Source organism: Amblyomma mixtum, chromosome 5, assembly GCF_055824585.1.
Source record: "Amblyomma mixtum isolate Tamu chromosome 5, ASM5582458v1, whole genome shotgun sequence".
NCBI lineage: Eukaryota > Metazoa > Arthropoda > Arachnida > Ixodida > Ixodidae > Amblyomma > Amblyomma mixtum.
The window spans coordinates 4,858,594-4,872,655 of NC_143016.1; the positions used below are offsets into that span (position 1 = coordinate 4,858,594).

A 14,062-nucleotide genomic window follows, 5' to 3' on the forward strand; every position below is an offset into this window, starting at 1 on the left:
TATAGCATTGCGGAGGCGTACTAACGTGTACCGGCTTAACGTATGCCTGTTTAGCTCCTGCTACTGGGTCGCTGACGACGGATTTGAGTGCGAATGCATGGCTAACCTCGAAAATTTCATCCAAAAACGCCACGGTCGTGCTTTTGTTGAGGTGTCGATATCTTACACTAAAGATTGTAATCAGCATATCAGCGATGACAATTCCTTGGTCCAGAAGCAGCATTGTATTCCCCTCGATGATGCCTTTGACGTTCTCGGTATCCCAGAAACCTATAGGGGGATAACGCTTTTCCGGGCTGAGACGCTCACTTCTTCAAGAACACCAAGAGCAGTACGATATTCCAAGAGCGTGTTGCGTGCAAGGGCGCCGTAGGGAGAAAGCATAAGTCTCACCTAGAACGTCTACACCTAAAGTCACGTCGCTCGAGCACTGTCGTGGAGCTACGAAGGTCGCGATGTTTCACGCGAGTTCATTGACCGCCACTATTGATTTCGCTCCTGGTCTTCCAACACCCACGAGAGCCGCCTGCTTTCCATGGAGGATACCGCGGAAGGCAAGCGCCTATACAACACCTACAGCAATCTCGTATATGGTAGAAGCAGTTACGTGCAGCTACAAACTTTGCAGGTAAATACGGTCGTCTCTGGCGTGACAAACAAAGTGATAAGCCCGGACGCCAGGGACGATAAAAAGGAAACATACGCGAAGAACAAATAAGAAAATAAACAACGCTTCGCGACAACCTGTGTCTTGGCGAATCCCCCGCAGTGGGTACGCGCCATTATTTTGAGGACAACAACAACAACCACAGAGCGTGGGTATGCGTGTGATTTCAAAAGAGGCTGGTGACGACGACAACAATACAATCACAAACGTGATCACACCGGTTGTCATGCTGGATCCTAAAATATTGCACGTTGTGCTTCTGTTGAATAGCTACCACCCGCCTTTTGATACCGCGTGTGTTATCGTCTGTATTTTGTATCCGTCCCTTTCTTTCTCTTTAATTTTTCCTCCCGAAGTGTTGGCTAATTAGCCTTACTATGCTGCCCCGCTCTCAGTCAATCCTCCAGCGTGGGTGGGCGCCGCGCCTCGCATTCACGCGAGTCTTCACACGCTCGGCGTTGATCATCGCACTGTCGCGTTCCATGTATGGAATTTCTAATGCATGGTCTTGGGCTTAGTTACAAGCTACCTTATTTTTATTCATTTAAGGCCGTAACGGAGGGGTCCCCTGCCGTAAGTAGTAGGCCTTTTTCGGTCACTGTTCTGTAGGTAGAGCGTATCTGGCACAAAAGTTGGGCTTAAAGTGTATGCAGCTTTTAAAAGCAACGTTCTCGCAAGGTGTAAGACGTCAGAAACCTGCGCAATTATCTGATATGCTTGCATTGCAACACCCGTCGTGGCAGCCCCAGCGAAACTGCATTCACCGTCTTACGGGTATCTGCACCTCGTTATCACGGAGCAAAGGCCGTGCGCGGAGGGAGGCTCCACATTCAGCCTCATTTACGCTGCGGCTGCAAGGAATGGTGAGCACAGGTTTTTTCTCTCCCCATACCATAGCAGTGGGTGTGCTGTTTGTCGGGTTCCTGCGGCCTGACTCATTGAGCGGCATGGTAGGTTGGTGCACAACCAACAAGCAATGAGTTATCCGCACGGCCTTTTCGGAACAACCTTTGGCCGTAGAAAAAAAACTTGCATAACTGGAGCGTTGCAAACCTAGTGATCTTTAAAGTAGTCTACTTGGGACTCCACACACTTCTCCCAGCGGTGCTGCCATTGTGGGAAGTATTCCGAAAAGGCCCTTTTCGGAATGGAGTTTAGCTCAGCTGTTGTTGCAGCCATAATGTTCTTCCTTGTCTGAAATCGCGCTCCTTTCAATGGCCTTTTGATTTTGGGAACCAGCCAGAAATCGCAGGGGCCATATCAAGACAGTAAGGAGTCTGTTGAACTACATGAGTCTGGTTTTTCACCAAAAAATCTGATTCGAGTGCGAGGAATGTGCAGGAGCATTGGCGCGATGGGTGCGCCAATTTCCTGTTGACCTCAGCTCCAGGTTCTTGCGCCGCACAGCATCACGTAGGCAACGGAGGACATCCCTGTAGTACTCTTTGGTCATTGTTTGACCCTGTAGAGTGCGTACTCGTGGTCTGCCATGCAGAGGGTGTCAAAGAAAGCAGTCAGCATCACTTTCACATTGCTGCGCAATTGGCGGGCCTTCTTAAGTCTTGGTGACGTGGAATGCTTCCACTCTGACGACTGGGATCTGGTTTCCGGGTCGTACATGTACACCCAAGACTCGTCACTAGTGATTATGATGTTGATGAAGTCGGGGTCACTGTTTGCGGAATCCAGCATGTCCTGTGAGACTTCAACACGAAGCTGCTTTTGCTCCACCGTGAGCAGCTTCGGCACGAATTTCGCCGCAACTCTCTCCATGGCCAAATCTTCGGTGATAATAGAATGTGCGGAGAAATTGCTCATGCCCACCTCTTCCTCAATTTCTCGGATAGTCACGCGACAGTCCCGCATCACCATAGCGTTCAGTTCGGCAATGAACTGGTCATTTTGGCATGCTGATGGCCGATTGGAGCGTGGCTCGTTCTCCACCGATGTGCGGCCATCTTTAAAACAATTGTAATACTGCTTAAACTGTGTGCTGCTCATAGCATCTTCACCGAAAGCCGTCTGAATATTTCGAATGGTTTCCACTCGGCTGTCGCCAAGTTTATGGCAAAATTTGTTGCAGTAGCGCTGCTCCTTTCACTCCGCCATTTTCCTTGCAATAAAAAACCGACGAGAGCACTGCACACTGCCTCACTCAAACGCTGCTTCCCAGCGACTGAGGCTATCGGCAGGCGGGAAAAAATTCATGCATGCGCATGAAGGTTCAAGGTCGCCTGATGCAAGCGCGCTTGTCTCATATCCATCAGGTGTTCGCAAAAAAAAAAAATAAAGTCGGATACTTTTCTAACAGACCTCGTATGTCTGTGCGGAGATGTATATGCCACCAAAAGGGAGAAGTATGGTCGAGAGCTTCAGTGATGGACGTGGGCTGACGAGACTATTGGAATTCAGCTCGCATAGGGTATCACGTAAGAGACGTGGACAGGGAGGGGTCTTTTGTTTCTAACGTTTGTCAATAGATAGTGGCGATTCGCACCTGATGAACTGCTCGTGACTGGACGGCGCCATGGCCAATTGCGGATACTTCCAGATGACGCACCAGTGTCGAGCTGCACGCCTGATTTCTGTGAGGCCGGGCAACGACTGGACACAAGGCTTGCTTTCAGCCCTGAAGCGATTCGGTTGTGCGCTAACGAATAAAGCGGGAGAGTGTCTTCGATCCTGAATAACTCTCCAATGCGGTTCACACGCAGATTATGGCCTCTCTGTGCCTAAGTAACCGGGACGTGGAAGACTTCGAGCGGGACGGCGCCGTGTGCCTGCGGGGCGTGTTTGACAACCGCTGGCTCGAGCTCGCGCGCGAGGGCATCCGCAAGAACGTCGTGGAGCCGGGCCCCGGCAGCGAGGCCCTCAGGGTGCAAGGCAAGGACGGTGTGTACTTCAACGACTACTGCAACTGGAGGCGGATCCCCGAACTGCGCGAGTACGTCCTCGAGTCGCCGGCCAAGGAGATCGCCGGGCGCTTCATGCGGTCTGCAGTGAGTGCTCAACTCCTGAAGTTCTCCAAAACATTCCGCCTGTGTGGGTTTTGATGGGGACCGACGATTCCTTCTTGGTGCGCACAGTATTCTTCTGACGCTCTTAAAGAGGTCAGTGAACTCAAATGATGTCTAGCACCGCATCTTAGGCATTCGTTTGACAGTATAACTCGCAAAATATTTCTACTACCTACCAGACAGTGCCCTAAAAGGACGAGTCGGACGACTCCATCCAGTTGTTGTTCGCAGTAAAAATAGATTCTCCGGCTTTCTCTGGGTATATTGATATTTGTCGGGCGGAAAAAAAGACATTTATTACTGAGAAAATTGAAGGTAATAATTTTCTGGTCGCTTCAGATTCGTGACGTTCACGTCGAGAAGGACTTGGTTCCGCTGTTATAAAGTGAATGGCGGTGTAGCGTGACCTCTGGGATCCACGCAAAAAAATTTTCGGCGCAAGCAGTTTGGTTGTGGAAGAGGCCAGTGATGGCGACACTTGTGCTTCATTTCTTGGTATTTTCTAGCTTATAAAAGCTCTGTTTTCAGTGATAGTGGGCTGCCTGTCGTTAAAATGCCCCATATTAGAGAGTTTTAGCCGCACCTCACGGTAAACACGGCAACTATACGCATGCTACCGGATGGCAATTGTGGCTAGACAAGCTTGAAAATGGTAGCAGCGGCAACGCGTTATCGTATTTACCATACGGCTGTCCGGCTATACGCTAAAACTGTCTATTTTACAAAAAAAAAAAAAACACGCGGAACTCACTTTGCCGGACTAAGAAAGTCGATGAAATACATGGCTCAAACGAAACTGCCTCATATACCTCATACACCCAACATAATAGAGAGTAGAGAGTTTTAGTATAACGTACGTACACACACGCAAAGGCATAGCGTACGCTATATAAAAGCGTCAGTCGTACTGCGCATGCGCCAAAGACTATTTCAAACCGATGTTTTTCGTACGTTCGCGTTACGTACGCTATTTTTCGAATTTAGCGTGCGTACTCTTGCGCACGCCAGGAAATATAGCGTTGTCAACATGGCGGCGCCCACGTCGCCCGCTTCGGAGAGAAAATGTCATGTTATTGGGTTTTTAGGCACATTCATTGCCCTTAAATGGAACCTGTGATATTCGCTTTGCCTCCTCTAGCCGTCAGCAGAACGAATGAGTGATAAACTTGCCCTACTTCGGATTCTGTGTAACGATTCCGCCGTTCCTAACCCTAACAAAACACCGCTGACTGTGGATTGGCTTGATTTGGATTTTTATGCGAAGGTAGTCATAGCCTTGCCTAAAGTAGCCGTTTCGGCTGTAGGGCAGTAGGGGTCCGAAAGATTGCTAGTATTTACCATGACGGTCTTAAAAAACCTTGCTCGGTTCAGTTGCCTAAAAAAAATTAAAAAAAGCTAGGCCCTGCCTCGACTGCGCAGTGCGCGACTCATCGGGGAAGCCATGCAACCGGCTATCTATGTCATGCGACTTGGATCAGCTTGGCCAATGCCTTAGCTAAGCGTGAAAAATACGACACAAAATGTTTTTACATAATAACACCAGATAGCGCCACCGCGGTCTTGGCTGTCGTTGCGTTCGGGTGGTTGTACGGTGAACTAAAGGTGCTCTTGCGACTTCCACAGTAACCTCCTGCTAAATGCTTGCGTATAGCGTACGCAAGCGCTCATACGCTATACTAAAAGTCTCTAACCGACACATGTCCCTGGCGCCAGGCACGCCATTTCCTTGTCTCTGGCACCAGACTCTTCCACATTTCAAGGGGGTAGTGTAGTTTGATAGGATACTGAGAAGCTCTATTAGAAGAAGAAAGATCTGATTGAGAAATGACAAAGCCTGACAGTCTCTAAGCCCATAGACTGAATAGAAATGGCAGAACTGTCAGAGCGAATCAATATGCGTAAGGTAACCGGCATAAGAAAGTATAATATGGAAAGAATCGAGCACGCTCTGAAGAACGGAGGTAGTCTATAAAGCGGTCAAGAGAATATTAGGCATAAGCACAAATCAGATGAACGCACTAAAGGACAAGAAGGACCATGCCATTACCAGTATGAACATGTAGTTAAACAATAGCTTGTTTAACTATATTGTTAAAATACATTTTAACAATATAGCTACAGTTGAAGTAGCCGGATAAGAGGGAGCCGAAATAAGAGAAATAAGAAAGCCGGAATAACAGAGATTTAGCACAGTGGTGAGGTATACTGAGTCGACGTATAACGGGTTACCGGAAGCCTTTTGCGCATGAGCAGTGGCAGGGCAGGGCAAGGCGAGGCCCCTGTGCGTACGCAGCCGGCGTCTACGCTAGAAAGACTATATCATCAGGACGCTAAAGACGGAGAAATGCTGATGACGTTGGTGACGCCTTCGAAGCAAGATGCCGCGTGGTTCAGGTCATGCCTCCTCCTAATTTCATTCCTTGCTACACAGATGCGGAACGATGATTTCGGTACTTAGTACACTCTTACAGGCTAGCTGCTTTCATGGTGGTCACGCGAAGAGAGCTTTGCGCTGCTTCTCATGCTGATATGCTTAGTACAGAAATCCTACTCGTCACGCCGCCTTCCTTCATACATTCTTCAGAACAGCTCAACCAGAAGACGGTGAGAAAGAAAACCGAAACACACACAGACGCTCTGGCCAGTGCCTTTCTCGCCAGAGCGAGGAGACTCTGACAAGATTCCTATGCAGGATTCATCCGATAATATCTACCTTCGTTGGTTTGGGTGCTCTCTCCCAGCCCTGTGCTCTTCCTGTAATTCGCCTGACATTTTGGATCATTTATTCCTTTCCTGTCACCAGTCGCCTTCCTTCACAAACTTTTTCTGAAAATTCCTTCCCAAAATTTAAGGCTGTCAATGTCAGTGCCATATGCAGCCGAACGCTGTAACCGTACGTTACTGAGTCACAGCGGCGGGTCCTGCATAATGCGCGCTTCGGAAATCGAGGGCCTCGCGCGAACACACTGCAGCGTGGCTTCTGCATGCAGTGGGCAGCTTTCTACCACGAACACGTGCTGGTCAAGGACGCCGGGGCCGAGCTGGAGACTCCGTGGCACCAGGACCAGCCCTACTACCCCGTGGACGGAGACAAGGTGCGCGCCTCGACCGCCGGGAGTCCGGCACTGCGGAAAGGGCGATAACGTAGAGGCAATAATTCATGTATTTTGACTTCCAAGAAAAACAAATTGGTTTTGAGGCAACGAAAGATCCCAAGGCAGAGCTGGGGATCTTTTAAAGCTCACTCACGTGGCACAGTATACGGGCGTCTCGCATTATGCCTTCACCGAAATGCGGCCGCCGCGGCTGGCACTTGTAGACATTTATTTGTAGACATTAACTGTGACTTTCCCCACAACCCAGTATGCTAGTTTTGCGCACAGGACTCAGGGCTAAATAACAAGAGGTCATGTATACAGCACTAGCTTCTAACAGCTATTAGAGCAGCAGTTCAGTGCGGCATTTGTTTTCTTTGCCTGTGTCGTGTATCATATTGCTTTGTTCGATTATTTAAATAATCGCTCCTAGCGTGCACATGATAGCAGACGTTGTATAGACCTCCTCCATGTTTGCAAACAAGCAAGGTGGCGCTGCAGTCGCGAACGGGCTCGCGGTAGGCAAGAGGCCAGGGAGTGGCGTCGAGTTGAGGTGGTGCAGCGCCGGTTTTCAAGGCTTTTATGCGCGTTTTGAGTTTCTGAGAATCATAACAACGGTTGATGCTTTCAACTTAGTATTCCTCGAAGTACACGGGCTCGCGTTGGTCATGTACGGCGGATTTCGACACGGTGTGTATTGTATTATGGCTAGAAAGCGCTGCAGTTGGTTTCTACCCCAGGCATGCAATAAAATGATAAGTTTTTGACACTGAACTAGCAAGAATAATTTTACCTCGGGACAGTGCTGAGGGAAGCACTGGCGTTTTTTCGGCAGAGCCGACGTGCGCTCACCGTCTGTTGACACACGTGTCGCACAGTGCGAAAAGTGGGGACAGCGTCGATCGTGTCCCGATCTCATCTGTCTCGCGTAGCCGCTCTTTTTAGCCGTCAGATCAGGCACCAGCAGGCTGACTTCTCCCATTCTTAAACTGGTCGATTTGGTGAAAAATTTGGATTCCTGAAATTATATTTCTTCCAGCCCTGGGTCTTCTGTTTGATTACTAAAAATTATAGCAAAATATTCAGTAGAAATTCATAAAATTACGGTTTTTAGATCTGCGGTCGTCAAAAATTGTGAGGTAATGGCGTTTGTGATGGTCCTGGCCCGTCGCGAATCCTGCGGGTTTCCGACGACGGAGCACCACAATGGTAGTATCACTACGCAGAAGAGGGATCAGAGGTTTCGTTGATTTCAGTGCGGCATTTCTTTGACCAAAGCGAAAGCGAAGAGGCCATAAACGAGGGAAAAAAAAACTTAAAGGTTTGTTTTGTGATCTACCACATTTTCTGACTGGCATCACTCACCCCTTCGTAAATTTGTAAGGAATGGAAATAGAATGATTCTATTTGTCGCGAACGATTCCAGAGACATTGAGGAGTGCAATAAATCTCTCGACTTTTTTTTTGCTACAGGAGCAGTAGTATGGTAGTCATTTTTGATAAGAAAGGTACTGCGAATCTAAAAAAAAGAAGTAATACCGCCATCATAGAGAATAGGGCGTTGGCAACGTGCTGGCATAAAAAAATTCCGCATTTTCTACTTAATTATTCAAGACCCGTGGTGACTTGACGAGGGTGTTAATTATAATTATCCAAGAACTTTACCAGGTATAGCTGAAAATAAAACGCATTGCTGAAATTAGCAGAGCAATTACATATTTGCACCAAATTTGGTTACATATCTGAAGCATCAATAAAGAAAACACTTTTCATTGCCTCATCCCCTGTCAATCTCGCTACGTGCCTCTGTTGGTAGCCCGCCTGCGGTTGCTTCCTTCCAAACAGCCTTCGCGATCATGTACTACTTCATGAAGCTTATGACACATGCATGATGCAATGAAAGTACGCTGTTCGAAGCATGCCAACGCGACCGCGCAAGATTGTCACAACTTACCAGACTTTTCTACTACAATCAAATAATTATGTCGTTCATGTTAAGAAATAGTTTGAAGTATATATTAAATGCCCTAAAATGCGTCATTACACGTTCGTATAACTTCTGCACACGTTAAATCATGCTGTGCTATCAACAAAATAACGCACTCCCCGGTGGAGAGTGACCCTGCCGGCGCCCGTGCACACCAGCTCAAGGTGATAAATACGTTCGCAGCTACATACATGCTTTTTCTTTTCCTTTCACAATTTTAAGCGTACCATGCGGTGGTTCAGGTGAATGAGCGCGGCAATTTCCGTGCTATGAAGTACGTTGACTGGCAGCGCCGGTCTACACCCAGACGTCGCGCTTTTACTACCGCGGCTCATTTCCTAATGCGGCATTTATTTCCGAGAAACCTATTAAAGCTAATCTAAATTTTCGTTTTATGATACTACGTGGATCCAACAGCAACGGAGCTGGTCAGTAGATGCTGCTTCTGCAGTGCGCAGCCACGATATGCAGCCGCCGGTAGCTGCAGCGGCTGCGGTAGGCACGGCCAGGCGGAACCTGTTTTGCCTACCACGCGAAAGTCGCTACTGACATCAGCGCCACCGCATCTCCGTGACGTCGCGGGGTGAAGGAGGTCTCGCGGAGACCCGCACCCTAACTTGCCGTTGCGACAGCGAAAAAAAAAATTAGAGGGTTTTCAAGAAACGGCGGAGTAACCGACTCTCTTCGCTGTGGACACTTCATACATGCTGTGAGGGAAAAGTGGTTTTTAAATAAAGGAAATGACGAAATAACTCACATCTAGGTGGACACCTCCACGGTTTAACCTGGTCCTAATGGTCGTAAGGGAAGGGGTAAAGCAGGGAGTTCAAGAAGAATGGAAGGAAGGGTGAAAGAGGTGCCGTAGTGGAGGGCTCCGGAACAATTTCGACCACCTGGGCATCTTTAACGTGCACTGACATCACATAGCACACGGGTGCCTTTCGCGTTTCGCCTTCATCGAAACGCAGCCGCCGCAGCCACAGCTCATACCATCCGCCGAAAAGGAAGGACGTCATAAGGACAGAGAAGAACGAGATTCACCGTGTGCCATATTAGTCACGGGTGACGTCCTGAGTGAATAACAAGACACACGACTGGTCTGGTTTGTCTCTCTCCTTGCGACGTCCTCCGTTCTCGGCTGATACTGAAACTATACGATTGGGAATCGACTAGCTCAGTTCCAGTCCGTAGTCAAGACCATAGCGCTGGCTGTGAGTCCAGGTGTGCTCCATCTGGATGCCGGTGGACCCTGTGGGCCTGGAGTCGACCATCCAGTTCGTCGCCGGCTCGCACCGCTGGGGCAAGTGGTTCTTCCCGCGCAAGTTTGCCACAAGCCGAAACTACGGGCTGCTGCCGTCTGGCGACAGGGTGCTTGACCACGACTACGAGGACGTGCCCGAGATCCATCCCGACGCTGTGCTCAAGTGGGCGCTCCAGGTGCTCTGCTTGCCACGCTGTAGCATGAGAGGCGCGCGCCGCTTTGTTTTTCGAGGCTACGGCAACCTTAACTTGGGAATGGATCCGGGCATGTTTATGAGAGGGTTGTTGTTGAAAAGGCCTGTATTGCGAGGTCGTTATGGTGGCTCCTTGAATTCACCTGGAAACAGCTGCAGGAGCGCATTTTCATAATATGCATATTTCAATTCATTTTTTTTTACTACCCTTAAGGCCCAAATGAGAATTGCACAGGGGGAGGGCAGATATCATCAAAACATTGTCAGAGCATCAACAAAGTGTCATTACATGCTAACAGTATCTGTTATTCAAAAACAAATTAAAGAGAGTACAAGCTCTTTTTTAGTGCAAGAACACTAATCCAGAAGTTCAAATCCCAGCAGAATCGTCTCTTGCGTGTATGCGCCGAGTATCTGCCCAGCGCGAGCGCTCCGCCCCGCTGCACTGCCCGCTCATCGTCTTCTACGCAGCACTAATTCGGAGGTTCTGACCCGAGAAAAATGGTCTTTTGCGTGTCCGGTAAAAAAGACAGAAAATTGAATCAGCCCTCATGTGTGTGCCTCAAGTCAGTCATTCATGCATGTAAAATCAGTAAAAACAGTCTTTGCCCCCCACCCCCCCCCCCCCCCCCCCCCCCCAGAAAAAAAAAGCCCGTCCTTTTGCACTCATTCGAATATTGTAAACACTCTCCGTCATTTTTTTCAGCAACATGGAGGAAAAAAAGAAACAGTGAGCGCAGGGCTCACAGGCAACAAACAGTGGCACGCATGCAGCAGGGTTACAATAAACATACAAAGAACAGCTATATTAAAACTTGGCCACTGAATTAAGGACAATAGTTCTTTTTTTTTTCGTGTCATGTGGTATTTAGGGCACATGCAAGTAGAAACGGTTGAAAGAAAAAATACGAGAGAGGGAAACAATGAGAGAGAAACAGCTCCCATTCAAGTCAGTAACCCAGCCTATAAACACTTATTTGAGTAACCAAGGCTTCTGCGAATTTCTGTTCTTCGCGATGCATACAAATGCCTTTATTAGGTTCGTTCCATTTACTAATAGCCAGATCAAGAAATCACAACTGAATGGATGGAGGTCCCATGCATTTTATAGTCCTGGTCGAGGCGGGGAAATATATCATTGGCAGGTTTAACTTTCTCGCTAGGGTAGTTTTGAAGGGCATACAGAAGCTTGCGAAAAAACATTACCCTACAGATAACTAGGCTGAGGGATTTGTGCCGTCAGAGTCACATTTAATCCGTTCCCTTTTTGTGTTCTCAGCCCCGCGCATTTGAAAGGATTGTGAAATATTCTTCAATGCGCTAAATAGACTCACGTGCCAAGCGCTGACGACATGGCGCCCACTTCTCTCACTAATGTAAGACGACGGAAGCCAGCATCTGTGGTTGGGTCTAACAGACCTCAGAAACAACGACTGGTTGCAAAAACAGCTAAGAGCAATCGCTCACACTTTGCGGCGTGTGAAAACAAAATGTCCCACGAGATGCCGCCTCTGACCTTCAGACTACCTGCGTTCAGAGAACGCTACCTAACGCAAAGCTTCGCAAAAGAAAAAAAATGAAAGTAAACTTTACAATTTCTCGACCTTGCTTAGAAAGCCAGCTGGACACAAGAGCCAGCTTCAAACCACTCTTGTTCCTTTGCGTTAGCGTGCCAGCCCAGAAGTCGTGGTTTTTCGGTATCAAATAGACATGAAACACAGGGCTAATTGGTTTTGGCAAAGCGCACGAGGAATGCTAGCGGAAGCGCTCGCAGACATAGAAGAATAACAGGATGTTAGGTTGTTATCTGCAGAAAAAGCGTGAGCCGCGAGTATCAAAAGCGTACCATGCCTGCAGCCATATTTAATGTATTTGGAAGTTTTTATTTCTCTCTTTTCAAGTGTATTCATTTCACCTACGTTTCACCAAGTGTGTGTAGAGTCTGTGCACTATTTTTCGTTAAGTCCGTGGGTGTTTCCCGCTGGCATATGAACCTGCTTATCTAGACTTTGCTCCAGTCTTGAAGCATAAATTTCAGCGCACAACTGAAAAAAAAAACAAAACAAAACAAAACTGATGTTATGAAGAAAGGAAAAGTGCAACCATTCGTCCAGTATATATCGTAGTCACAGTGTGGTGGTTATGCTGGTGGAGAGTATGTATACCCCGCGCATTCAGAGATGCACCTTTCTAAAAAAAAAAAAAATACCTTCTTAACTTTTCAGCAGATATACTTCTACGCACATAGATTTGTTTGATTTCGCAAGAAACTCCATTGAAATTCGTCCTGTGTACTTTCTGTTCCCCGCAGCCGGGTGACTGCATCGTGTTTCACATGCGCACCCTCCACGGAGCGCCGGGAAATGGGAGCTCCATCGTGCCACGGCGTGTCCTGTCTACGAGGTGGCTCGGTGAGAGTGCAGCCTGCTTGCTATGCTTGTTACAGGTTGTCTGCCATTGAAAAAGAAGGGTTAAGATGCAGGTTATGTTTATACAGCGAGATCTGTTAAGCGCCCGTCGTAGTCGTAGTTGTCGGCGTAACAGGTGGGTCTGTTGCCACGGGCGCCACTCGGACGGTGGTCACCGTGGAAGGAGAAGGACATGACTTGAGCGAAGGAATGCGTAATTGGTGTGCGGCTTTTGGCAGTGCTGGTGTCACTCTGCGAAAATGCCGGTCTGGGTGGCCGAAGCCTCAGTGGCGGCAGCAGTACCCAGCAGCTACCTTTCCACCGCACCCCCCTAGCTAGCTTTATCCACCTCTTCAACCTACCATCGCCCACCTTCACCTTCCAGAGCCATCATCACCACTCAATGACTCAAATGTATCCTACGAAGTGCCACCAACCACCAATACACCTACCCCGACCGTCCACAAAGTCTATACCCAGAAGAAGGCCCCGCAGCAGCGGAACGAAAAATGCAAGGCGAAATCGAATTCAAAGACGCCGTGGAAAAGCCATCTGCCCTCCAGACAGCACCCGCCTCCAGTCACCTCCCCACACTAACCTGTAGAAGGGGTCTGGCCATCCACCCACCACCGCTCTTGACCCACCTTCATCCGAAGCACCCCCCTTCACCCTCCAGCGAAATTCTGTCGCGTGTGTGAAGCCTCGGCTTAGAGTAAAAACATACATTAAAGTAAAAGCATCTGCGAAATCAATGAGGGTAAATCCAAATGCTTTAGCAGAACTGTCGTATCAGATGTCTGATCGTCCCGTAATACTTTTTTTAAAGGTCTCTAGAGCAGTCAGCTTAGCGACATTTAGCATCATTTCCTTATCGTTTCTTTTCGTAGGGGATGATGCGGTGATGGCCCGGAGACCTTGGGAGGTGTCACCGCCCACCTACGGAGGCCTTTCACCCGGAGACGCTGCCGTTTCCGACGAGTTCCCCATCCTGTGGCGTGCTGAAACCAACGCCTAGATATACCAGTTGCAGCACACTGCTCACAAGAAAACGACGCATCGATTGAAAGGGGGGGGGGGGGGGGGGGGGCAGCAGTCTGCATAGATGTTTGTACTTGGTGGCTGCTAAGTAAATTGGTTTCTCAGGAAACGGAATGGCGCAGTGACTTTCACGTCTCGATGGACACTTCAACCGCGCCGTAATGAAGGGATGAAGGAGGGAGTAGCATGCAAAAAGCTTAGACCGGCATTACTTACACGCCGGGGTTGTTTCGTTGTTTCGGATGCATCGATATTCTAAGAATGACAGTTATATACTGTTTCCATCCCGCTCTTTAATGCTATCTACCAGCCTGCACGTGGACACTACAATATTGGCGTCTGCTGGCTTACTGGAAACGCCGGGGCATGGAGAGGCATTTCGCTATATGCCTGCAA

The 14,062-nt window shown here is 48.5% G+C and overlaps 1 protein-coding gene across 1 annotated transcript; it reads left to right on the plus strand.

Moving 5' to 3' along the window:
• The first annotated feature begins 892 nt into the window (after window positions 1–892).
• On the plus strand, window positions 893–13,680 carry LOC149341205 (uncharacterized). The gene is made up of 6 exons (XM_089543147.1): window positions 893–1,530; window positions 3,382–3,666; window positions 6,675–6,779; window positions 9,988–10,203; window positions 12,532–12,631; window positions 13,516–13,680. The coding sequence occupies exons 1-6, from the start codon at window positions 1,315–1,317 to the stop codon at window positions 13,641–13,643; spliced, it is 1,050 nt and encodes a 349-aa protein (XP_089399273.1). The 5' UTR covers window positions 893–1,314; the 3' UTR covers window positions 13,644–13,680.
• Window positions 13,681–14,062: the final 382 nt, after the last annotated feature.